General features: G+C 45.5%; 1 protein-coding gene across 1 annotated transcript in view; it reads right to left on the bottom strand.

Moving 5' to 3' along the window:
• Positions 1 to 2,090: 2,090 nt before the first annotated feature.
• The window catches only part of ARMC3 (armadillo repeat containing 3), a 64,030-nt gene continuing 43,085 nt past the window's right edge, over positions 2,091 to 23,035 (bottom strand). The window contains exons 13-19 of the mRNA XM_068238580.1: positions 21,433 to 21,601; positions 19,430 to 19,530; positions 17,614 to 17,712; positions 14,719 to 14,811; positions 10,662 to 10,871; positions 6,473 to 6,635; positions 2,091 to 3,386 (exon numbers count right to left, since the gene is read on the bottom strand). Coding sequence (XP_068094681.1) covers positions 3,183 to 3,386; positions 6,473 to 6,635; positions 10,662 to 10,871; positions 14,719 to 14,811; positions 17,614 to 17,712; positions 19,430 to 19,530; positions 21,433 to 21,601 — 1,039 coding nt within the window. The 3' untranslated portion in view covers positions 2,091 to 3,182. The remainder of the gene's footprint in view (positions 3,387 to 6,472; positions 6,636 to 10,661; positions 10,872 to 14,718; positions 14,812 to 17,613; positions 17,713 to 19,429; positions 19,531 to 21,432; positions 21,602 to 23,035) is intronic.

Here is a 23,035-nt window from a genome sequence, read left to right as displayed (position 1 = left end):
TGTCCCCCCCTTGAGCCCCGCCAGCCAGCCATTGTGCCCCTTTCGAGCCCCCCCAAAATTCTGAGGCTGGAACCACCGCTGGTGTTAGGTATCGGTAGGGGATAGGACAGTGTTAGGCATAGGTAGGGGGTAGGTTAGTGTTAGGCATCGGTAGGGGATAGGACAGTGTTAGGCGTAGGAAGGCGTAGGTAGGGGGGAAGTTAGTGTTAGGAGTAGGTAGGAGGTAGTTAATATCAGGTGTTCGTAGAGCATGAGGTATAGTTAAGGGAAGGTAATAGTAGAATATCGATAACATTACCAATATTCCAACTATGGGCATGATCCGGCAGCCAAATTAATGGACCCCTTTTTTTAAATGTACTTTATCATTTGGAAGTCAGAGCACGGCCAGTAGATGGTTTGGCTATCCTGACCTGTAGCCAAGCCCCAGATATCGGCGGCAGGGCTAGGAAGTAAAAGCACAGAGTTTGTCTATCATTTTGCTGAATTTTTACTTCAGATCCTATTTCCAATCGAGAAAATGATCAGATGTGGGGGAAAAAAACATACCGCCTGCTGATTGCCAGACTGATCTTAAAACCGATCTCTTTCTCAATCGGAAGGAGATTGGACACAATGGAAAATATCCATCGCAATACTATCATTCCCTGTGTATGATCGGAAATCTGACCAGAATTTGATATATATTGATCTGATCACTTGGTCGAATTGGATCTGAAATGAAAATTGTATGCTGTGTACCAGGCTTAAGATTCTCCCAGTCCCAGTGGGAAAATTCTTAGTCCTTCTACCCTCCAGTGTTTTAATCTAGGTTCACCGATTATTTCTGACTTGTCCGTTCTGCTCCCAATCGATAACAGGAGCAATTTTGTGAAGTAATGATCTGAAAATCGATCCCGTTATCAATCAGGAGCAGTTTGGACACACGATGCAACTTACCATCAATTACCCGGCGACCTTACCGGAAATTGCATTGTGTATACCCAGCATTAGTATCACCACCCTGCCCATTGTTTGATGTGATGCCTTTTAAAGCCCATACCCACTAAGCAATTTTTTACAATCGATTTTATGTGGCGAACAATTTTTTTGTGATATCGCACAACATAGTTAATCGAAAGTTCATTAAATGATGTTTCATGACGCAAGCTACCCACACCGATCGTTTGTTTCCTCTCCCTGATTTACATTCTGACATTTCACAGGTGGTGACATCTTTACTTCTGCCAGGTGATCTGTACAGAATTTTTGTTACTGAGAGTTCTATGCACAGAGGGAGATACAGCTTGCTTGGCAGTTGGAAAACGCTGTTATTTCCCACAATGCAATGAGGTTCACAGACAGCAAACTGCCAGGACCATGGTCATGACATCACGCTGTGGGAGGGGTTTCACCACAATATCAGCCACACAGACCCCCGCTGATGATCTATTTGAGAAAAGGTAGAGATTTCTCATTGGAATGGGGGTATCAGCTACTGATTAGGATGAGGTACAAACCCTGGTTAAAGTTCCTCTTAAGAAGTGCAGTGTTTTCCGATCACTTAGCGGTCTAGATAACACCATCTCAGGTACCTCTTGCCATATAGGAGGACTCTATCACTATACATTAAAAATACTGTGAAATAAGTAAGTAGTTTATAAACTAATAAACTCTATTAGGCAATCAAATGTAAAATATTTTCTGGTTTTGCAGCATTATGATAGTGAACTTTCAACTGTTTCCACTAGGTGGCACTGTAACACCTGCCACAATAATTTCTTTGCCAGCATTCATAAATGTTTCTTATCAAATAAGCAGTTTTTAATAACTTAATAAGCCAATAGCAGTACAGTACTGAATGCCGTTAACCAAGCCAACAAATCGAGATTCATCTTTTACTGATCTGACTTCAAAAAGGTGAAAAGAGATATTTAACCAGTGTCTTGGCAATGCCCATTACCATGAGATGTTTAGAGGAGGGTAAGGGGAAAAATATTTGTGGTGATGGGCTGCACATACGCTGTACATTACTTTTATCCTACGTTGCTGTTACTCACAGAAGCTTATAAAATTCTGACGGATTATGGACTAGTCCATCTCCTCATGGGGATTCTCAGCATTTCCTTTATTCTTTATAAAACCACTCCTTGGAAAAGACCTATACAAATATGCCAGCCACAAAAAGTGGTCCTAAGTGACCCTTTAATGGGGTCACTGTGTGCCTATGTGGTAGGTATGATGCCTGCACACTAGGCGGAAGCACTAGCTGCAGTTACAGAGTGGGCTCAGTAAGGTGGGTTTCAGTGGGACAAGGACAAGAATAGGCCTGGTATGGGTGGTAGGTGGCATGGCTGGGTTAGCAAAGCATTAGTCCAGCCAAATACTCTGGGGCCGGGCAGAGCCTTTTAAGAGAGAGAGCAAGCTGCCTGTACTGGTGAGGTGGTAAGGTAACCGAGTACAGTCTTGCCACTGGTTTGCTGTCATGCAATCCTCTATGAGTTCCCCAACCCTGTCCTCAAGGCCCACCAACAGTACGTTTTGCAGAAAACCACAAACATGCACAGGTGGAGTAATTTAGTGTCTCAGCAGAGCTGATTAACTACCTCTGCTAATTTCTACAAAACATGCACTGTTGGTGGGACTTGAGGACAGGGTTGGGGAACACTGCTCTACAGGTCTCATATTAAAAGGCAGGGGCGTAACTAGATTTGAAGGGAAACTTAAGCCATCTGAAAACAAAGAGTTTCACTTACCTGGGGCTTCTACCAGCCGCCTGCAGCCGCCCTGTGCCCACGCCGGTTCTCTACAATCCTCCATTCTCCCGCTGCAGCTTAGTTTAGTTGAGTCGAGGGGGCCACTGCACCTGCGTAGCCCTGGTAACGCGTATCCTTGCTCACGTTGTTGTCCACAATAGCGTCTTGCGCCCAGTTAAGTGAAACTGTTTTCAGATAGCTTAAGTTGGTCGCTGAACCCCATGCAGGTCATGCGATCGGGAGCCAGCAAATGGCAGCAGAGAGTGCTCTGCTGTGAAGCAGCGTCTGGAAGCAGAAATATATTACACACGCTCCCACTACTGGCTACTCTGCATGGTGAGAGAAGGTGGTGGGGATGTTTTTTGTGAGCAAATGGGGAGGTATTTTTGATAATTGGCTGCACTTGCGTTCGGGGAGAGGGAAGAAAAGCCCCCCCGTAAGTGATCCTCATATTTGCTGATAGCCGTCAGCTTCCACGGTTCCTTGTTTCATTAATCGGCCTGGTTCGTACATGAGGTCCACAATGTAGGTCTCTGGAGGAGCTCTCATTCCTGGTCTTAGTGAGTCCTCAAGTAACTTCACTTCATTCCAGGCCCGACCGTAGTCACCACGTGTGAGGGAGCAGGCCACACCAATCCTGTCCGCAAGAGCCTAGAAAACATACAATGTGTAAAACAACCGTCAGGGCCAGATTCACATCCCGGGAGCCTATGTGCACAGAAGTTCTGGCACCCTAAACCTTTCCCTGTGCCAAACCCGCTAACCCACAAATCCAGAAGCAAACGTGGGGTTGCCTGCTGATCTGCACCGCAAGTGTGCTGGCTGCTACTGCCCCCTGGCCAGCACAGCCATTAATTCCCCCCCCACTTCCCCTGTGCGAAGTGCCCACACTCACCATCATGGAGACACGCTGATGTCATCACCCCCAGAGCATAGAGAGTTGGAGGGGCAGGCTCAATGAAAGTGCCCATCCAGCCCACCAATCCAGCTGTCTAAGCTCCCCCCCCCAAATAACCATGCCAGCTCTGTGCATGTACCATAGAGAGCTGAATGGGTGGGCTGTCCATCCAGCTCTCTATGCTGGGGGTGGAGGGCATGGCTCCAGGATGGTGAATGTGGGTTAACCAGTGCCAGCCATCTCTCAGCACACTTGTGCCTCTAGGCTCATGCCTAATACTAAATCCACCCAGGGGCGTAACAATAGACCCTGCAAGGGATGCAGCTGCAGGGGGGGGGGGGCAGAAGCCACAGGGGGCCCCGTCCTGATAGACTGACAACTAAAAGCAAGGAGAGAAAAAACGTTCTGCTTTCCCACAATTGCTCTAATGACTGCGCCTGCTCAGCCACTGATAAGGAATCATACAAAGTTTTGCAGCCAAAGATTTGTAGACAGTCCTTATTCAGTGTTCACTGTTCAGCATCAGCAGGGTCTTATGTACAGCACTGTTTAGGGAGGGGGGGGTCTGGCGGGAGGGGGCCACATCCAAAGTTTTGCAGGGGGGCCCAGTGATTTCTAGTTACGCCCCTGAATCCACCCCTGACAATTGACTTAAAAAGTAATTTTCTTTGATCAATTTGAGCAGGACAAGGCATTGAGGCTGACCTGCTGTATCCTCTGCTCCAATTTTGTCACCCTGCGTAGTGTTCCCGGACCTCTCCTCTAAAATGTAGGGCAGGGTCTTCTATACTTTATATTAATGAACATCCAAGATGAGTGAGTTAAAAAAAGTAATTACCTATTTTGCTGCATGAACCTCCTGGGACACCGTCTGCATTCTCCTTCCAAACGACCCCACCCCCGCGTTTTTTCTCCATTTGCATGCTAAAGGGTCCAGACCAGGCCTCTCCCCTCCCCTAGGTCGGCAGCCTTGATCAGAATTCCTCAATTGCCACCGCGCCTTCTTAGTTCACATGACTGCACACAAGCCTCTGATGCCACCTCCTTGCTCCCAGACCACCGGCAGAGGCCTTGCGACTTGCGCAGACGCACTTGCGGCCCTGTCCTGACCCTTCAGCAAGCCAATGGAGCAAAACACAGATGGAGTGCCTCGAGCTTTATGAAGCAAAATAGGTAATTCCATTTATTGTGTGCAACGCACCTTGTACAGAAATACAGGATATGATGATGCTTAATAAATAAAAACTAGTAATAATATAAAGTCCCAATGAATAAGGTAATATCATTCCATACCTGACTTTCCTCATGGAGTCTCCATCACTTCCCAGAATCCCCAGTGCTCCTAGTCCCCCATAGTGTAGCATGGTGTCTCATGATGATCCTACTTTTCCCTCTGCACCTCTCCTTTTGGGACCATACATAACACAGGTTGTATGATCCCATCACTATTCTCCCCTGCACCAAACGGTACACAGCTTTAGGGATGGTCGGAAAAGTCGATTTCCGATTCTGGCAACATTATGATTTCTGCCATTCCTGATTTTTGATTCAACAGAAAGTTTTGGAGCTTTTTTGCCATTTATGTTAATAAAGTTGGGTAATTTAAAAAAGGGGTTGTTTTTTGCAGAATCCGCTGTATTTTACAGATGAATGCTATTATGCGGACATCCGCAGCACACTTCCGAATTTTCTGATTGGCAAAACACTTCTGAGTCGGAAGTATTGGACCAAACAGAGAATGCAAAAGTTTACAGTGGACATCGGAATACCACAGACATTTTAGACCAATCACAAGACTACCAAGTTTTTCGAGTCTTTTGACTGGCCTAAAATTTCCATGGTATTCCGATTTCTGGGGTTTAACTTTTGCATTCTCTGATTACCAACATAGCTCCCAACTGTCCCTCTTTTGGAGGGAAAGTCCCTGATTGGGAGCCCTGTCCCTCTTTCCCCCCTCATTTGTCCCTCTTTCAGGGCTTTGTCCCTCTTTCTACCATATATAAATATATATATTTCTCTAATAAAAAATGTGTTTGCCTCTAAACTTTATTCCCATCCTTTAAATTGATATATTCCTAATTTTAAAATTTTAATATGAAGGAAAATGAACCAGAATAGAAAGGACCAGTGTGGTTTGAATTATAAAACAACATATTTTTCTTATGAAATCTTTATGATGTGTGACTAGGGGTGTGACGGGGGTGTGGCAGGGGCATGGTTTAAGTGTCCCTCTTTCTCATCTCAAAAAGTTGGGAGGTATCTCCAAGTCATGTGATTGGCTTAACCAGGCCCAGATTGACATCACAGGAGCCTGTAGGCACAGATGTCCTGGCACCCTAGACCTCACCCTCCATGAACCTACAAACCACAACCAAACTGCATTGCAAGTGTGCTGGCTGGTCTAGCTGCCACTCCTCCCTTACCCCTCATAGGTAGCTGCAGGCGTCCCTTAGTATTAGGTAGCCAGAAGTACCCTCAGTATTACGTAACTAGAGGTGCCCCTAACTGAAAGGAGATCTTGTCAGTGGAATGCAGAGAGCCGGGTGAGTAACCTCTCATTTACACTCTCATCATTACTCTGCATAAGGAAGGAGGAAGGGAGGTGCTCAGGGAGGGGAGTGAGCCGCCTTTCCATCATCAGGCGCCTGTAGACACGTGCCTACGGTGCCTTATGGTAAATCAAGCCCTGGGCTTAACATTTCCGATTTTAGGCCAATCACAAGACTCTGAATTAAGAAATATGGCCATTTACAGTAAAGTGAGATCATTGAAGAGCTTTGTGAATCAGCCACACTGTCTCTGTGGAAATCATGGACTCCAGGCTCCCCGCAGTGCATACCTTGAAGAGCAGCGCCCGATGATAGAATATCCCCCTCTTGATCCTCCCAATGGGAACGACGTTGCTCTTCAGCTCGTATTTAAGTTCGCTGATAGGAAGCTCCCAGCTAAAGTCCTGCAGCCGATCTCTCTCCACTGCTCCGCCCATCTTGTCCGCCACGAACCTGCGCGAGATGATAGCACATCCTACATAGATTCTTGTTCCAATAACAGCACAAACAGCCCCTGAATGATTGCTGCAATTACGCTCACATCATTAAATGAATTAAAATGGTAATGCATGCAGCCGTCTGAGCGTCAGGTCTGCTCAGCTACAAATTATGTAAGATTAAAAGCCGACAGCTTAAAGTGAAATCAGCCCTGGCAAACATAATGATCATCAGGGTCAGCCGGAAATAGGAAGTCTTTTTGGGATAGCGTTTGAGGGGCTGTTGAAAAGCATTGGCATTAAAATTAATTATTCATTTATTCATGGTCATTAAAAAAGTAATTTTGCATTTAAAAGTCTGAAATGAGAACTGTAGTGAGAGATATATGGAGGCTGCCATATTTATTTCCTATTAAGCAACACCAGTCGCCTGATAGCCCTGTTGATCCATTTGGCTGAAGAAGTGTCTGAATCACACCAGTAACAAGCATGCAGCTAATCTTGTCATATCTGTCAAAATTGTCAGAAAAACCTGATCTGCTGCATGCTTGTTCAGGGGCTATGGCTGAAAGTATTAGAGATAGAGGATCAGCAGGATAGCCAGGCAACTGGTATTGCTTAACCACTTGACGACCAGGGGATTTATGGCTGATCTGTGCTGCGTGGGCTCTCCAGCCCGCAGCACAGATCAGGATAGAGCCAGGGCGATCAGACTTACCCCCTTTTTTCCCCACTAGGGGGATGTCCTGCTGGGGGGGTCTGATCGCCGCCGGCTTGCTGCGCTTTGCGGGGGGGGGGCTCTTCAAAGCAGCGCCGTATGATGTAAACAGCGGGGATTTCTTCCCCACGTGTTTACATTTTGCCGGCGAGCCGCGATCGGCGGCTCTCCGGCTGTTCACAGAGACACCCTCCATGAACGAACATGGAAAGGCCGCTCGAACGAGCGGCCGTTTTCATGGAAACCCGCAGATGACCAGTTTACGCCAATCGGCGTTAGCTGGTCGTCAAGAGGTTAAATGGAAATAAATATGGCAGCCTCCATACACCTCTCTCTACAGTTCTCCTTTAAGGTGGCCATACACGATACTATCAAATCAATCGGTTTTCCATTTTTTTCCGATAAAAACGATCGATTTGCTAAGCTGACTGTGATTACATTTCCCTCCGAAGCGCCGTGCTGTCAGAAAATATATAGTGGACAGGGTATTTCATGAACTTTCAGTCTTTAAAGCAGTAGGATCAGCCATACTATGCCAGGGGGAAAAAAAACACATATATAAGTAGATTAATACTTGATCTACTTACATAACAGTATTGTACTGTCCACATTTTTATTTCACTGAATTTTATATAGTAAATGAAGAGAATTCTGTTCCTGGTGGGAAGCATGTCTTTTGCCCACATTTTAGGCTAAATCCTGATGTCATTTTTGCCCTTTACTTTTTTTTCTTTTCTCCTCCAATCGCTGAGTCACCTTAGCCTAGCTTGTAACACAAGTGAGCAGGGGATTGTGTTTCAGATAAGCAGCTAGGCAGGGAAATAAAGGGAAGAGGAGGAATCTATTATAGATAAAAAGAACCCCCAGCATGCAACTGTTTGGCACTGACTACTAAAGGGCCAGTGCTCCTAAAGTATGTCATAACTCCAAATCATAACAGCAGAAAAAGTTTTGAAAGTTTTGAATTCAGGATTAGCATCTTTATCACTTAATACGCTCAGACAGTTGCTGTTAAAATTTGATTTTTATGGTGACAAATATTGCCGCTTTAATGTGTGTAATCAGGGGTGCTGCTTGGCCCAGGAACACCAAGCTGCCGCTTAGGACCTCACCCACAGTAGGGGCCTCCCTGTCTATGATTTTTACAGCTGCCACTGCCTCCCAATCTCTAACCTACAGATCCCAGATCAGCAAGCAGCATGATCAGTGGGCAAAGCGCTGTAGTGACCACAGAGTACACTTCAGATGCAGTCATTGCTCATTTCCTGCATTTGAAATGTGCCACACGGTTACCTGTGCTGCTCTCCCCTCTTAATGTTGCAGCTAGAAGGCAAGTCTCTGAGTGTTGGGGATGGGGAGCAGCAGTAAGCTACAAACCCTACTGCCACCAATGCCGTATATGGGGAGGGTGTGTGTACCCTGACTACCTATATTGGGGTAAAACTTTGGCCACCTATACTGGGGGTGGCTTCCTATAATTGGCGGGGGTGTGGTTTATCTTTGGCTACCTACCTATACTGGAATGGCTACTTATTTTTTTGGCAGGGAAGGGGGGCTTTGGCTACCTATTATGGCTGAAGTGGGACTCTACCTGATGGGTAAATAAGAAACACCGAGAGCCCAATATAGTGTAGTATGTATTGGAAACCGTGGATAAATGTAAGTGTGAGATGAATATACTCACAAACATCATAGCTCCCAACTGTCCCTTTTTCGAAGGGACAGTCCCTTTTTGGGAGCCCTGTCCCTCTGTCCCTCTTTCCTCCTCATTTGTCCCTCTTTCAGGACTTTGTCCCTCTTTCTATGTAAATATATATATTTCTATACTAAAAATGTGTTTGATTGACTCTAAACTTTATTCCCAACCTTTAATTTGATATATTACTAATTTTAAAATGTTACTATGAAGGAAAATGAACCAGGATAGAAAGGACCAGTGTAGCTTGAATTATAAAACAACATATTTTTCTTATGAAATCTTTATGGTATGCATGACTAGAGGCGTGGTGAGGGCGTGGCCAGGGGTGTAATAGGGGCATGGCTTAAGTGTCCCTTTTTCTCATCTCAAAAAGTTGGGAGGTATGCAAACATGGGTTACCTCTTAGGCAACCACTGTAGATGCAGGTGAGGAGATTAGACCTGTCCTCACTCAGGATTAAGATGTCGCTCTCTGTAGATCAGGAAAGTAGGGGTAGGTCACCCCTCCACCAGGGGTGGACACAGTATTATCGTAAGAGAACAGAGGCGCCAGCAGGATAAAAGGTAATAACAATTTTAAAATTTGCTGGGAGGCAGTGGTGGACTTACCTCCGGAAAGCAGACTCAAAATACTGTCTGAATTAAACAAATACATTTATTATTGGTACCCCAAAAGATGCAACGCGTTTCGCAGGCACAGTCCGCTTCATCAGGCAATAAGATAGGGGACAAACAGTAGCTCGTCAGTAGCACGAATAGCGCCTCTGTCCACCACTGCCTCCCAGCAAATTTTAAAATTTTTATTACCTTTTATCCTGCTGGCGCCTCTGTTCTCTTACGATTCTACCTGATGGGTGGAGGGCCAAAAACGATGTGTTGTTTGAGGCCTCTAAAACCTTAGCAGCACCTGTGTAATGTGTGCGAACTGAGCACTGTTTTGTGTTTGTTTTTTTAAATGAATCTCCCCATAAATAGAACTAGCATCCACGGACTACATCTTCCAGCATGTACTGCATGGTGTGCAAGAGAGAGAGAGACACCGCCGGGAGCTTCAGAGCCTTCAGATGTGGCCGGTCAGATTGAAAAGATGGCAAATGCAATAACACAAAAAACTTTACTCAGGTTACTTTAATGCGAGAGAGAATTGTTAGATCTGGCTTAATTAATATTATTTAGTATTTATATAGAGCCAACATCTTTCACAACACTGTACAGAGTTTGTTGTCTTGTCACTAACTGTCCCTTGGATGAGCTCATAATGTAATCCCTACTATAGTCATAGGTCTAGGTATGTATCGTGTAGTGTATGTATCGTAGTCTAGGGCCAATTGTCTTTAGGGGATGCCCATTTACTTGTATGTTTTTTGGGATGTGCGAGGAAACCAGAGTGTCCAGAGGAAACCCACACAGACACAGGGAGAACATACAAACTCCTTGCAAATGTTGACCTGGTTGGGATTTGAACCACCGCCGTACTGACCAGTCAACAAAGGTGTAATTTAGGAGATTAAGGTCAACTCCATTACGTATTTGATATTTCACTGCAGTGAAAACTGATGGGTGTTTCTGAGTGTGGATTGCTCTTTGTGCTGCTGTATCGTACATCAGCCGGTATGCCATACTTACTGTGCCAGGCCCACCACTTGCTCCCGGACATGCAGAAAGGGAAGGATGGTTGTGGACACCTCTGAGATGTAGTCAGATAATTCCTGGTCACATGGTGGAAACCATTGTGTTGTCTCTGGCACGGGCTCTGGCTGAGACTTCACCTGCACAGCTTCTTCCTCCTCCTCCTTCACCTTCTCTTCCTCCTTCTTCAGTCTGCCCTTCCCTTTACTAAAAATAGAACATTCAGATTCTTTATTAAGGCAAAAATACAAAACTTTTTTTGCAGAGCATCCCTGCGAAACAGCTCAGCTCAGCTCAGGCATAACTTAAAGAGAACCCACGTTCAGAGGGATATGGAGGCTGCCATAATAATTTCCTTATAAGCAATACCAGTTGCCTGGCAGTCCTCCTGATGCTGTCTGTTTTAATACTTTTAGTCATATAGACCCTGAACAAGCATGCGGCAGATCAGGTACTCTGACTGAGGTTTTACTGGATTAGCCATATGCTTGCTCCAGGGTTTTGACTTGGACACTACCGTATTTATGCCAGATGATCAACAGGCCTGCCAGGGAACTGGCATTGTTTACAAGTAAATAAATATGGCAGCCTCCATATCCCTTTCACTTCAGCTTCCCTTAAAAAAACCCAAACCTCTAAATAAAAATGGGGATGGCCATATATTGTGCGATTTTTAGTGAACAATCATTTTTTTTAATTAGCTCATTAATATAAAATGGAAAGATCATTTTAAGTCAATCTACAGCATTAACAGATACAAACTATTCACAATCTTGAAACGGTACATATGTAACAAATCCACCAAGCTGATCGACCAGTCAAATATTCCTGACTTTCTCTGAAAGTTGGAAATATGGGCAATGATATTTATTAGCTAAAGGTGGCCATACATGGTACAATTTTTCATTTTTTTTTCGGTTAGATAATTTAGTTCGATTATTCCGTTAGATCGAATATAAAGATTTTTCCCGACATGTCCGATCTGATTTTTCTCGAAAAAACGGGATAATCGTTCAAATTTCTTAAGCGAAAAAATATATATAAATATTTTCAACTTTCATTCAATTCGATCATTCAGATCGAATAAACGAGATAATCGAACGTTTTTATTGTACCATGTATGGCCACCATAAGGCTGAGCTTTTGATACAATAGATCAGGCTTTCTCAACCAGGGTTCCTTGAGTATTTTGCAGGGTTTCCTTGACATTTTCCCCCATCATGGAGGAAGTATGAGAGAGAGCACACTAAAATAGGAGATACTGTAAAAAGAAGCACTAAATTGGGGGTCAGAATAATAATGAACACATTAATAAAATGCACTAGAATAAGGAGACAGTATAATAGGGGCATCTGGGCACTGCAATAGTGGGTATTGAAATAAATGTCCACAACTACTTTTGTAGTACATGCCTTCAAAATGCACAGGTTCCTTGAGATCCAAAAATTATATGCAGGGTTCCTCCAGGGTATAAAGGTTGAGAAAGGCTGCAATAGATATTAGGCCCTCAGCAGCTTCAAAGCAATTATCTTGTTTGAAAAAAGTGCACTGTTTTTAAACGTGCTGTGCTGTAAATTCTTGGAATGCTGTGATGTCTCTCTGCTAGCAGAGGATATTGAAAATGAAAGCAGAATCCTGATAAGAAAACCACTGGTAAATTTACCAAAAAGTATAGTGATAATACAGCCTGGTGTACACAGTTTTCTTGTTTTTGTTTTGTTTTGTATCATTGGTTCACTAGTCTCCCAGAAGGTGTACAGCTATGCAGCACAAAGGGGGTAGGAGGCGTCCAGGGATGAATAAAACACTTAAAAGGAAAAAAGGAGGAGGCGGCTTACCTCAGTAACGACAGTCTTATAAGACAAAGTTTTATTAGCACAGGCAATGCGTTTCGTGGGTCTAAGCCCACTACCTCAGGCCAATTATAATGCCAAAGGGTTAAACAGCCAAAGTATTGAGCGCCTCGATGTACAGCACAAACTGCAAAAATCCAAACTGCAAAAATGGATTTCTTCGGCGCGTGTATAAATATTATTGTTATTAAATGTCTCCCAGTTTGTCACCTGAGACGTGATACATTAGAAAATACATCTGCTCCAACTTAGTCGCCCATTAATTCATGAAAAGGAATGGTCTGACACATCCCACGGCACATATGTCTTTCAGCGGAGGATTTCTTAAGCTCCAGAAAACTCTGCAGGATTTAAAGCTGACGCCTGTTTCCTATTAATTACTGCAAAATAAAAACATCTGTTGTGAGGGCAGCGCATGCTCTGTGTCCTGGGTGGCTGAGGGGAGGAGGAAATGTTATCTGTGGTCACTAAAGGCTCGTACACACGTCGGATTTTTCCAAACAACCGGTCGTTTGGACGTTGATCATCCGGTCCTTTGGACGTCAAATCTGGCGTGTGTACGGTCGGTCGTTCAGCTGATAAGACAGGTTTTGACGGATTAGCTTGGCGTATCGTTCAAATCCAGCCTTATCAGCTGAACGACCGTCCGTACACACGCCCGATTTGACGTCCAAACGACCGATCGTTTGGAAAAATCCGACGTGTGTACCTCAACACATACTTTGCTTGGGAAGGCCACAACCTAAGCTATGGGAATTTGCCTATCTAAAGCCTAGTACACACTTTCAATTATGATTGGCCAATCACTGACCAATTTTACCACTTCCCTGTAGTATGAGGATGAACAGTTATTAAATGCTATGAGTAGATTGTGTAGGTAAGCTCTCATACTACATTAAAATCGGTCAGTGATTGGCCAATCATTATTGAATGAGTGTGCCAGGCTTGAGATGTTCCCTGTACCAGGTACCTCTTTGTGTTATTGTGTTATGTCACCAAACACAGAGGTCGGTTTTACATCTATTTTTTGTGTTGCAGTGGGGATGTGATGACGTTACCACAAATGACAAACAGATGACCCTGCAGCACAGTGCGGTGACAGGGTCATATGCATAGCGCCGCCCCCCCGATCAGTGACCTACTTCCTGTTGGGCGGACAGAAAGTATGTCACTGAGATTACCGTCTCTCTGTGCTTCTGCGCCGCGGGGGAACCACGCTCCGTTGTTTACACTACGTGTGTCCCCATAGACTACCATCACCCCAAGCACCGTGTGGTAAGCGTGGTGCTTGTGGTAATGCACTGTTGCCCTTGCGCCGTTTCAGATACTTCAGGCGCACTGCAAGGGACCGCAGTAAGTGGGAAAGTCTCCATAGACTTTCATTGCTTTTGCGGCCCGTTACGGTAACTCAACCCAGGATTAGGCCTCGTTCACATTGGGTGTGTTCAGAAACGTGTAAAAGCACATGATAAAAAATGCATGCGTTGGTTCACGTTTTAGTACACGCTTCAGTGCGTTTTTTTTTTAGCAAGTTTTGCTTATTATAGCAGAGGAAGTTGTCAAAAAAAATTGTTTTCATATAAAGTGTTTTTTTTAAATTCGGGATAAAAAAAGACAAGCGCTTGTATGCTCTAAAAAAGCGCACCCATTCACTTGCATTGATGTGCGCTTTACAGCTCAACGCACAGAAATGCGTGCAACCCTACGTTTTTGTAATGCACCTCAGCGCAGCGCATAGATGTGTATAAGGTACATTCAAGTTAATGAGAATACAATGTATCTTGCACAGCACAATGCGCTCTGAAAAGTGCACAGAAACATCCCAAATGTGAACGAGGCCTAAGCTTGCAAAAGTAAAAGGTGCCAGAAATAGGTCAGAACAGATTTTAAGGTGCCCATTGATTTTGTCTTCATTTGACTTACCACAACCCCAAAAGATTTACAGCTTCCAGTCCTCTGACCAGCCCAGATAAGCCCGCCTGTGGCGGATCTATACAGCACCTGGGGGTGGAGCTTCTCAGGAGCCAGAGGAGGTGACCCTGTATCCAAGGGAGGGATAAAGTCAGTCGCCTCTCTGGCCATGGGTCCTCCTACCACGGTAGCTCCTCCTCCAGTAGTTATACCAGTTGATATTCTATATATTTGGATGGTGCCACAGAAAATATTGGTGCTATATAAATCAATATTGACATTAATAATACCTTGGAGATTTCTCCTTCAGTCTGCTCCGGCCTACAGATGGCGTTCGCGCTGGAGAATGCTCCTGCTTGTCCTCTACTGGAGAATGGCCATGGCTGACAACAAACAGTCAGGAGATATTACTTTAATATTTATAATGAGGTTTTAAGGTGGCCACTAACAGTCAAATTTTTGGGCAAAAAATTGTTTGAGTGACAAGATAATTGTGATCGGATTGGCAGAGATTAAACTCTGTTGATGTTTCCAATCGACTGTGAATAATTATTAAAGCGATCATTTGATGGCAATTTTGTTGATTGGAAAAACATTTTTTTATATTTAGTTGTGATGAATAGGAAGTACAGACAGTGGCGTAGCAATAGGGGATACAGAGGTAACGACCGCACTGGGGCCCTTGGACCAGAGGGGCCCACTAGGGGCCCTCCTGCATCCATCTTATTAGCTTTTCATTGGTACTATTCTGGTAATGAACACCTCTATATGTGCATTGTATAGTGGTAATCCTTAAAGGGACCCTAAGCAGTCATTAAAAACGAAATTGTGACTTACCTGGGGCTTCCTCCAGCCGCAAGGTGCCCCGACGTCCTCCTGGCTGCTCTCCCGGCCCCAAATGGTGGCTCCGTTATTGTACGACTTCGGCCTGAAGTCGACAGGGCTGCTTCCCGGTTTGCCGACGTGCGTCATCACACCAGCCGGCGACGCGTCATCACAACAGCCGGCGTGAGAGTCCTGCGCATGCGCAGTTCAAAAATTAGAGAACCGCGCATGCGCAGGACTCTCACACCGGCCGATGTGATGACGCATAGCCACCAAGCGTGATGACGCGTATTGGCAAAGCAGGAAGCAGCCCTGACAACTTCAGGTCGAAGTCGTACAATAACGGAGGCGCCAGCTGGGGCCGGGAGAGGAGCCAAGAGGGCGCTGAGGGACCTTGCGCCCTACGGTGGGCTGGAGGAAACCCCAGGTAAGTCACAATTTCATTTTTAATGACTGCTAGGGTCCCTTTAACAAACCTTTTCCTTACTCTGATTACACCTCTCTGACACTGCAGCTGTCCTTGGTAAGTTTTGGGGCTCCATATCAATAGAGTGCTTGGGGGCCCATGTAAAACTCACACTGGGGCCACAAGCTCCTTAGTTACGCCGCTGAGGACAAATTGGGTAGTTGATAGTGATGGTTGATGATGTTTTATGACATTATTTCTGATCACAATGAACTGATGGCTCGAACGATTCTTCACTAAAAATTGGACTATTAGTAGCCACCTTTAGATCGTACAAAAATCACACGCAGACACCTAAAAGCAACCAATCAGATTTACCATAAATCAGACCTTCCAGTGTAAAGCAGACCTGAACTCAGACCTTGCTCTCTGCTCTAAAAGATAAACAACAACATAATAACCTTTAGAGTAGGAACACACTAGACAGAATCGCATATGCGTTTTCCACTATGTGCTATGAAAACGCATACGCGATTCTGCCTTGTGTGTTCCTACCCTTAAAGAAAAACAATTATTTGTTACAGCTTATAGAACTCCTACTTAGATTCTACTTCCTGCCACCCTGGGAGCACAGAAAGGGTTAGCCTCCTATGTTTACATATTAGTTTACATATTAGCTCAGAATTTGGCAGAGTTGGCAGACAGTTCAAATTACTTTAGCTCATTACTTGTTAATTAGAAAAGTATCACTGCGCTCCAATAGAATACAACCCAATTGTCAGTTGATTACTTGTTGAGAAGGGAGAATTGGACACGCCATTCTCTCTAAACACACACAGGGTGGATTTCTCTGTTTTCCTTGTCTCCTGTGCAAGAGTTTAGGTCCACTTCAATCTGGCAAAATCTGAATTGACTTTCCCTCTTGCAGAAATCCATCTGTACCTGTGAACTGGCAATCACAGGTCACAAATCACCTGAATCAGTGAATCAAATACCAAAAACAGAGTTTTACATACATGAGAGCTGTTTTAGCTCCTGTCAGTGTGTTTCGCTGCAGCAAAATTGTCTAGTGATGGCGTACAGATCTTGCTCTGAGAAGATCAAGGTATTAGGTAGCCGACCTATACTTCAAGGCAGCTCCTGTTACTGCCCTGCAGCGTAGCGACCTGACAGGGGAGGGATGCCGTGGATATCTTGGAGGTACAACCTAAATACTTGCGCCAGGGACTTAGTGGTGTCTGGGGAGAAGAGGTCTAACTACAGAGAAGAGGGGGACTGGGGACCAGAGGTTTAATCCCTGGGGAGATAAGCAGAATGTTTTATTTTTACATCATCAGAAAGAAAAATAATTCTTAGCTAAAATCCTGCTAGGCCAGATTATCTTTCAGCTATGCATTCGTAGAACATATGTAATGGCACATATGAAATTACCTTGTGATATTTTCACACCTTGTCAATATAATAGCTTTTAAACCACCAGCAAGCAAAATACTCAAAATCATTTTAAACAGTACTTTTTTTCATCTACTTTGCGGTACTTTTTCTATTGCAAAGTGCTGAAAAGAAGATGAAAAATGATCTCCTAGGAGAAAATGTAAGACAAAAAGTTAATTGCCTATGGGCCATTAATCTCTCCAAGGCAACCTGCTTGGCAGTGAATGGAGTATATAATCTATGGCTTCACTATTTGAACATGTCAAGGCCAGGCCAAATGGAAGCAGCAGCAGCCCTACCCGAGAAGCCCGCTGTTAACTTTTTCAGCTATGCTGCTTTAGGTCCCATGATCAGATACTTTAAAACTATATGTGGCACACACAGAAAGGTAAATAACATTTGGATAGTCAGCTTACAAAGATATCAGGTGATGTACTCTGATCTGTGCCTGGATTTGGGTGGTTTGATAAGCTGTGTGTGTGGGGGGAGGGGAAGGGGGGGGGGTATGAAGAGGACATACCCTCCTTTCTCTCTGGAAGCACTCCGGCTCTGTGCAGATGGAGATCGCTCAGTGATTGGTTCTGTCCTCTCTTCTGCTGGAGGCGGAGACGGGACAGCCCTGAAAGTACAAACAGTCACATATACTACAACACGATGCCGGAACTATGCAATAACTGTCTGCCCAAAAGCATACTCACAGTTTTTCTTTTACAATTCACACTTATTTATCACCACTGAAAACTGCAAAGATTTGTATTGTAAATATGTAACATGAATTTTGGGGAAGATAAAATGGAGGATCTAGAGGCTTCTCTCTATTGAGGTAAGTAACTAAATTGGACACTTTCTCCCTACAGGTTTCCTTTAACCACTTGCCGACCGCACGCTTATACCGTGCGTCGGCAAAGTGGCAGCTGCAGGACCAGCGATGCAGTACTGCGTCGCCAGCTGCAGGCTGATTAATCAGGAAGCAGCCGCTCGCGCGAGCGGCTGCTTCCTGTCAAATCACGGCGGGGGGCTCCGTGAATAGCCTGCGGGCCGCCGATGGCGGCTCGCAGGCTAAATGTAAACACAAGCGGAAATAATCCACTTTGTTTACATTGTACGGCGCTGCTGCGCAGCAGCGCCGTAAGGCAGATCGGCGATCCCCGGCCAATCAGCAGCCGGGGATCGCCGCCATATGACAGGGGACGTCCTGTCACTGGCTGCACAGGACGGATAGCGTCCTGTGCAGCCCGGATCACCGGGGAGGGGACAGGTAGGAGAGGGAGGGGGGAATTTCGCCGCGGAGGGGGGCTTTGAGGTGCCCCCCCGCAACATGCTGGCAGGCAGGAGCGATCAGACCCCCCCTGCACATCATCCCCATAGGGGGGAAAAAAGGGGGGCGATCTGATCGCTCTGCCTGCACCCTGATCTGTGCTGGGGGCTGCAGAGCCCACCCAGCACAGATCACAACAAACAGCGCTGGTCCTTAAGGGAGGGTAAAGGGTGGGTCCTCAAGTGGTTAATATGCCAAGCGGCTGCAGCTTTGGCTCCTAATGCATGTCATGTGACATCGCGACATGCGACACCAAATCCAAAAAAGCTTTATTGGCAGGACCAAATACATTTAGCATTGCCAGAGTAAAACATTACATGGGAGTGGGTGGTTGTGGGAATAAGGTAAGGGTATGGGGGTTGGGGTATACAGTCCATAAGGGTCTGGAGGATATAAAGCCCCGTCTACACGAGGCGATCCGGCGGCTCGATTAGCCTCTTCCACATCCCCGCGCGTACCCGCCGCGTACCCACTCGCCCGCGCATGCGTCGGATTCGATCCCCCGCTTGTCCCCGGCGGCGCCGCTTATCTTCCGCTCTATTCTCTGCCATTGTCCCCTCGTGGGGAACGAGCAGGGAATCGGACGGAGCTTAAGGGACTGTATAGGGGGCTGCATCTCTCCATTAGGCTTGTTCACACTTGCGTTAATGTGACAGATCAGTGAAAACGAATCTGATTACCGGTCGATCAGATCCATTTTCACTCCGTTGCCATTCAGCTGCTTCTGTCTGTTTTGTATTGTAAAAAAAAAAATTAAATCTCTACAAAAAAATAAACAAACATTGGGGGAGCGATCACAGCCCACCAACAGAAAGCTCTGTTGGTGGGTAGAAAAGGGGGGAAATCACTTTAGTGCTGAGTTGTACGGCCCTGCAGCGAGCCCTTGATGTTGCAGTAGCTTATTTTGTGAAAAATGGCCTGGTCACTAGGGGGGTTTAGGCCTGTGGTGTTAAGTAGTTAAATCCAACAAAGAGGAATATATCTGGGGATGACATTGCAATAAAGTATATCAACTCACAGTTCAGGTACTCTTGTATTAATTAAAATCACTGCACGGCTGTGATTCAGTTCTTGTTTGCAGAGTTCTTCCAAAGATGGCAGCTTGGCTTCTGGCTTAATCTGTGGAGAAGAGGGTATAACTGATAAATGGTTTGAGGCTGATCTCTAAGTACAGTTACATTACATGGCATTAGTGGTATTAGCTAGTGATGTGCATACATTTCCCATTATTGTAATTTTGCATCCTAATTTGAAATTGCGATGCAAAATCGTAATCGTAAATTTCAGGAAAAATCGTAATTCATGTTGTATGTAAATGTAATCAGGAACTGTAATTTCGCAATAGCAAATCTTGGTGCCATTGTCACCAAAATTGCTACATATGTTAAGGAGAAGAGTGGGAATAAGTATGTATGAGGGCTTTGCTATAAACTGCTAAAGTCAGCACAAAATTACCAAAAAATTATGTGAAATTACGGAAAGATTTCACGGAATGACTTGAATGTCCAAATCGTGATTATGTATGGCTGTATCTGCAAAAATGTACGCAAAATTAGCAGATTACAATCATCGCTAGCCAAACCTCCCATTCACTACTGAAGTCTTATAATAAAAGAAAGATCCTACCAAAAACCTGCTTTAAATTTCAAACATAGTCATGTGACTGTTTCTGGCCACATCGTCCTGGATTGATGTGTGGCAGACGGCTGTTGCAGAGGTCCACTACATACCTGTCTTTCTGGCTGTGCGGACATCCAACTGTGTTCTGTTTCAAGGCATACTGAATAGCACTCTTGCCTTGTAACACTGATCCCTGGTTTGAATCTGGACAAGGACACTAGTACTTTGTATGGTCTCCCTGTGTTTGTGTGATCGATATTCAGATTGGACATTGATCATTGATATAGAACAAAGTTAGTGTACACATGAACATTTCTTATCATTTGGGTATCGATCGGAAATTAATCGAAAGGTCCTACACATGGAGCGATAGCAAGCATTTTGATTAATATTTTCCAGCATGTCCGATTTGCTATCAATCAAAAAAAAGATTGATTTAGAGCTTGGGATATGTCACTGGCAATCTGTCTGCATATCTTGTTTGGCTGCCCAGTGCAGCTAAAAGAGCGGGTGGAAGTTACCTGTTCTGAACAGCTTCTTCTCTTCCTCCACCGGTGGCTATGAACTCCCAACAGGTCTTCTAGGTTACGATTACTTATGATCACATGATATGACATGATCGGGATCCAGGAGACCGTGTCAGCGTTACACCACCACCCGGTGGTGGAAGAGGGGTGATGGAAGCAATGGAAAACACTCTTCCACCACGAGGTGGCGTTGGAACGCTGACATGGTCTCCTGGATCCTGATCGCGTCACATCATGTGATTGGAACTGAGAAGACATGTCAGGATTACATCATCGCCATAGTAGAGGAAGAAGCCAGTCCAGCCGTCCGGACAGGTAAATATAAAAGCTCCGTGCCGCCCACTCTGCATACCCTGCCAGGCTGGGGAAGGCACAATTCCCCAGTGGCAGGAAATATTTGGTCCTGCAGCACATTTGTAAGTAATGTTGCTCATGTGCAGCAGAACTCCAGGTGAAGCATGTGATCAGTTTAATCAGCTGATTGATTTGTAATAATCAGCATACACATAACAAGTGTAGTCACAAAAACGTGATTTGAAGGATGGACCCCTTTATTGAACAGTGGCAGAGCAAGATCATCCACAAGGCAACTTAGGCAGCTGCCTGGGGCCTGGAAAGAGACAAGGGGCCTGGCTGATGCTATTTCCCACCAAATCTAACCAAAAAAACCCAGCTGTGATCTAACCCTTACTGCTCTGGGCCCTCTGCGGTGCTCAGTTTTTATTACACAGAGTCTCGACAGACTCGCTATAATTGGGGTGTTCTTCATCCAGAGAAATACTACCTCTCATACGTGTAACTGTGCCCCCCACATGAGTGATTTTGTGCAACTCTGGTGGAGCAGTTCGCACAAGATGCGTATGTTTCTCCATACCCGGCCGTGGTCATAAAAGCCGTCATTTATGAGGTTGTTGTAGAGTAAGACTCCAGTCTGACTGTATTTCAGAGAGAGGTTATTATCCAGCAGCTTCTCCACAGCCAGCTCACTGAAATTGTTCCTGCGGCTCACTGAAAGATTTATCTCTTGGAGAATGTCGTAGGCCCTAAACACAGAAACAAATAATAATTTTATAGGACATTATGGCAAAACAAAATATACTTATTTGTAGGCTGACATACACAGAACATTTACAGGAGAGGAGGACCTGGCTGTGCAGCTTCTATACAGACTTCAATGTATGACGCGACCCCGTGTGAGGAGACAGGCTGATGTCTCCTTCCCGCCAAAATGTTGCAGGAGAGGAGGAACTAGCTGTGCAGCTTCCATACAGACTTCAATGTATGAGGCGACCCTGAATGAGGGGACTAGGTGACGCCTCCTGCACAGCTAGTTCCTCCTCTCCTGTGACGTTTTGGCGGAACTAGCTGTGCAGCTTCTATACAGACCACAATGTATGATGCGACCCCGCGTGATGAGACAGGCTGACGTCTCCTTCCCGCCAAAATGTTGCGGAAAAGCATTGAAAACTGTATGTACGTTCCAGGGGCGTAACTACGTCTGACAGGCCCCCCCCCCAAAAAAAAAAACTTTTAGAGAAGACTACTTCCTGCATTCAGACCCCACCCTTGCCCACATGTCCAGTGGAGAGGAGGGGCCTGGACCTCTTTCTTCTTTCACTGGGACCTCCCTCCTGTGCTCCCTTGGTGTCCTATGGCAGGAACCAAATATACCGTAATCATTCTTGTTTCATCTGTTCAACTAGGTTTTCTTCTTTTAACCAGCCTGGCGTTCTATTAAGATCGCCAGGGCGGCTGCATGAGGGTTTTTTGTAAATAAAAAAAAAACTATTTCATGCAGCCAACTGAAAGTTGGCTGCATGAAAGCCCACTAGATGGCGCTCCGGAGGCGTTCTTCTGATCACTTCCGGCGGCCAAAATTAACACGGAAGGCCGCAATGAGCAGCCTTCCGTGTTTGGCTTCTCCTGTCGCCATGGCGACGAGCGGAGTGACGTCATGGACGTCAGCCGACGTCCTGACGTCAGCCGCCTCCGATCCAGCCCTTAGCGCTGGCCGGAACTATTTGTTCCGGCTGCGCAGGGCTCAGGCGGCTGGGGGGACCCTCTTTCGCCGCTGCTCGCGGCGAATTGCCGCAGAGCGGCGGCGATCGGGCAGCACACGCGGCTGGCAAAGTGCCGGCTGCGTGTGCTGCACTTTATTTCATCGAAATCGGCCCAGCAGGGCCTGAGCGGCAGCCATCGGCGGTGATGGACGAGCTGAGCTCGTCCATACCGCTAAGATGGTTAAGGGGGCCATACATCAGACGACTTGGTGGCCAATCGACCATCCATTATTACAGTACAATCAAATTGGATGAAAGTCGTGCTGCCAAGTGCATGCCCGACCGATAAAGTGACCAATTTCCGTCCTGAAATTGATCGCTTTGTCGATAACTGCAAGATGTCAGGCCAGAGGTGGTTGGTCCGGTGTGCAATTTCCCGACTATCAACGCAACCATCCGCCGCGCCAAAGAGTATAC

The sequence above is a fragment of the Hyperolius riggenbachi genome, chromosome 5, assembly GCF_040937935.1.
Source record: "Hyperolius riggenbachi isolate aHypRig1 chromosome 5, aHypRig1.pri, whole genome shotgun sequence".
In the NCBI taxonomy this organism is placed as follows: Eukaryota; Metazoa; Chordata; class Amphibia; order Anura; family Hyperoliidae; genus Hyperolius; species Hyperolius riggenbachi.
The sequence above is the reverse complement of the archived record's forward strand: the minus strand, read 5'-3'. Positions and strand labels throughout refer to the sequence as shown.